General features: G+C 49.4%; 1 protein-coding gene across 1 annotated transcript; it reads left to right on the top strand.

Annotated features, from left to right (window-relative positions):
• The first annotated feature begins 707 nt into the window (after window positions 1-707).
• Window positions 708-2,776, top strand: LOC307093471 (NKAP-like protein). Its single transcript, XM_079761634.1, has one exon. It carries the CDS (start codon window positions 913-915, stop codon window positions 2,056-2,058), a length of 1,146 nt encoding a protein of 381 aa, XP_079617760.1. The 5' UTR covers window positions 708-912; the 3' UTR covers window positions 2,059-2,776.
• The last annotated feature ends 1,043 nt before the right edge of the window (window positions 2,777-3,819 follow it).

Raw genomic sequence — 3,819 nt, 5'->3', positions numbered from 1 at the left:
CTTATAAATTATGCTTACCCTAAAATGGAAGGAAGCCCTGAGATTCCTTTGAACTCGATGGGACTGGATTGTAAGCCAGACGTGGCTGCTGTTATTTTGCTGGACTGAGGTATCAGTAAGTCCTATTTCCACCCCGTTTGATAACGTTTAAGTGGAAAAGTACCATTCCTATGTTCTGACTTAGCTTTCCCATCACTTCCTAAGTCTGTCACCTAACCATGTAGATAAATGCTAACAAGATAATCAAGAGGACAGTAATCCCTGTGTGCCTTTTAAGGCCCAGGAACATGATCTTGTATGAAATGTTTGTCATTTCAGAGAGTGAACAAAATGTGTGGGGAAAGTGGTCCCAAAACAACATTTTTTCTGAAAAAATTAACTAGATAAGGAGATATCCACAAGACCGAGCTGAATACTTCGTTTCAGCGTAGAAAAGAATTTGAGAATAAAAAAAAATATCCTGACTCTGACCCTGACTTGGCAGAGGCTGAGCTCAGACTGATTCCAAGAGAAGGTCTTGCTTCCAGCGGAAACACCGGAGTTAGGGGTCTTCAGCGAAGAGGAAGGGCAGGCTCCTCCCTGGGGAAACCAGAGGGCCCGGAGCAGGGCCTGGGCCGGAGTGAGGAGGGGCACGTGAGAGGGAGGAGCGAGGGAAGGGTATGGAGGGGGAAGGCAAACATCCGAGGGAAACGCGGGCCGCCCTGCTCTTGGCCGAAGGGGACAAAGCCTCCGGATGCCTCCCCGGAACTGCGCCTCCCGGCCCACGTGCGGGGCGGGGCTTCGCCCGGCGGCGACGGAAGCGGAAACAGCGCAGACGGAGGCTCTGTGCCTGCGCAGCAGGGCAGTGAGCCGCCATATTTCCAGCGGTGACGGTCCTGCCTCACCTGTCGGTTACCTGGGGCGGTGCAGCCGATGGCGTTTGTGTCCCGGTCCGGCTCGTCCGAGGGCACCACTGGCCCCTCAAGAAGCAGACGCCCCGGCGGCAGCAGCGGGGAGGCCCCCAGGCCCCCATGGGGTCCGGCGGGCACCCCTCCCCTCTGCGGCGGCCCCGGATGCCGAGAGCTGCCCCCCGGGCTCCCCACCTACGCCTTCCCGTCCTCTCCCTCCACCTCCTGCGATGGGCACCGCCGCCATCCCCACCGCGACGCGAGCAGCCAGCGGAGGGCGAGGGACTGCAGGCTGGAGGAGGAGCTGGAGCGCTCCCGGCAGAGGCGGCTGAGAGGCAGGGAGAGGATCGGGGCGCTGGGAGCCCCCGAGGTGTGGGGGCTGTCCCCCAAGTACCCCGAGCCAGATTCTGACGAACACACCCCGTTTGACCATGAAGAGGTGAAAACCCAGAAGGCCAACGGTTCAGATTCTCTCTCTGAAGAAAAGAGGGGAAAGATCAGTCGTTCAAAAAACAAGAAAAAAAGAAAGAAAAAGTCCAAAAGGAAGTACAAGAAATATGGTAATAGTGACAGTGATTCAGACTCCGATACGAACCCTAGCTCTGATGGTGGGAGAAAGAGAGCCAAGAAGGCCAAGAACAAAGCGAAGAAAAAGAAACGCAGAGGTGGGGAGAACAGGAGAAGGAAGAAGAGGAAGGAAGAAGCCGCTGGCTCTGGCTGTGAGGATCCGGAAGGGGCGTCGCCGGAAGACACCTGGATGGATCACTCAAATACGGCAGATTCCACTGATCTAATAGGCCCAGAAGCACCTGTAATACTCACCGCCCAAGAGGAGAAGCCTTTGAACTATGGCCATGCGCTGCTCCCTGGGGAAGGGGCAGCTATGGCAGAGTATGTGAAAGCTGGAAAGCGTATCCCCCGAAGAGGTGAGATTGGGTTGACAAGTGAAGAGATTGCTTCCTTCGAGTGCTCGGGTTACGTCATGAGCGGGAGCAGGCATCGCAGAATGGAGGCTGTGCGGCTGCGTAAAGAGAACCAGATCTACAGTGCGGACGAGAAGAGAGCCCTGGCTTCCTTCAACCAAGAAGAGAGACGGAAGAGAGAGAATAACATTTTGGCCAGCTTTCGAGAGATGGTGTACAGAAAGACAAAAGGGAAAGATGACAAATAGAGACTTCTGTTTTACATACATGACTTTGAACAACTATTTTATTTAAGCAAGTAGTATTTTAAGGCTTTATGGTGCTACTGTACCTACTATGTTAGTAAGTCCTTCAAGAAAAAGCTGTTTTTTGAGATCATCTTAGCAATTTATCCTTTATTTTAAATTTAATAATGAATATATTCACATAGTTTTTAAAATATTCAAACACTACAGGAGGATCAGTAAAATGCCTTTCACCCAAGTCTCTGATCCTTCTCCCCAAAGAAATCTCTTTTTTGTGTCTTCTATATCTGCCCATGAGTTCTTTGTACATACAGGTATTTTGCTTCATTCTGGTTGCATTTAACAGGCTGTTTTTGTTGTTGTTTTGTTTTGTTTTTTAAAATAGAGATTTACTGGCATATAATACAAGTGCAGGAGGAGGATGGGTTTCCTGCATGGTTGTAATGGGACTTCAGCTTCTTTCCTCTTTATTCTTTATAGGTCATTATCCTTTTCAGGCTGGTTTCTCTCAAATAAGGTCTGCCAAAGCCTGGGAGTTAGGTTATGTATTTCCTAGACCACCGCTGAAGAGAGAAAGAACATTTTTGTCTTGCATTGCAAACAGTCCTGACGTTCAGTCAAATTGGAATAGCTTTGGTCATATGCCCATCATTAAAAAATGTTGCTGCCCAGGGAAATAGTATGACTTACTCCTGGATCTAAAGGTGTGGTCACCTTATGGGTTACATGGGGAAGGAAGGATACCTAAATGAAAATCAGGGTAATTTTGGGAATGGGAGATAAGCAACCAATAAATTCCCACTACAGTTTTGAATGATTTTTAAAAAGTAAAATCTATACTAATAAAAAAGTAATATGCTAATTACACCAGGAGATCTTCCGGACATCCTTCTAGACAAGCCATGGTGGTGGGGCCAAGGCAGAGGCGGTTTAGGGTCAATCAGGTTGACGGGAGGGGGGGGCAGTTGGCGGCAAGCAGGACAGCATGGGGGGCAGTTGGGGGTGAGCAGGCTGGCAGGGGGGCAGTTGGGGGGAGCTGGTCAGTAGGCAGAGTGGTTAGGGGCGATCAGGCAGGCAAGCAGATGAGCGGTTAGGAGCCAGTGTTCCCAAATTTCGAGAGGGATGTCCAACTGCCAGTTTAAGCCTGATCCCACAGGGATCTGGCCAAAATCGGCAGACATCCCCTGAGGGGGCCCAGATTGGAGAGGGATGGTGCAGGCTGGGCTGAGGGACACCCTCCCTCTTGTGCATGAATTTTGTGCACCGGGCCGCTAGTAGAGAGTACATGTGCTGAATGCCAAACCTTGATGAAAAGGTTGGCTTTGACTTATAAGGCAAACATATGATTGCCCAGACAAGGAGGAAAAACCACATGAATTAGTTATCATTGAGATGCTGACTAGCACCATTGTTGAAGAAGACTTTAGAATGAGTTTTATTTATAGTCTAAGATAAGGTCGTTGTTGTCATCCAGTGGCATTTGCCTAAACCTGGAGCTTTCATTTGGATAACCAACTTTGCAAAGCTCAAGACCCTTGTAAGCCTCATAGAGCTGAAGGTCTGGGGTGGTTTAGAATCTGTCAAGGCAGAGCTATAGGGAAGGGCAGCACCTTTACCCCAGAGTGTGACTGAATTGGCACTGGAGCACACTAACTTCAGATTTTCCCCAAAGATGTTTGGGGAACACTGGTGAAAGACACCTTGTTATATATGTATATTTCCATTCTTAGAAAAAATCCATATTGCACTATACACATGGATCTA

The sequence above is a fragment of the Cnephaeus nilssonii genome, assembly GCF_951640355.1.
Source record: "Cnephaeus nilssonii genome assembly, chromosome: 21".
Classification (NCBI taxonomy): domain Eukaryota; kingdom Metazoa; phylum Chordata; class Mammalia; order Chiroptera; family Vespertilionidae; genus Cnephaeus; species Cnephaeus nilssonii.
Note: the sequence above shows the minus strand (reverse complement) of the source record. Positions and strands in the feature narration are given on the sequence as shown.

Excerpts from the sequence above, each read along its gene's own strand:
- LOC307093471 (XM_079761634.1), top strand. The coding sequence starts at position 913 with ATGGCGTTTGTGTCCCGGTCCGGCTCGTCCGAGGGCACCACTGGCCCC.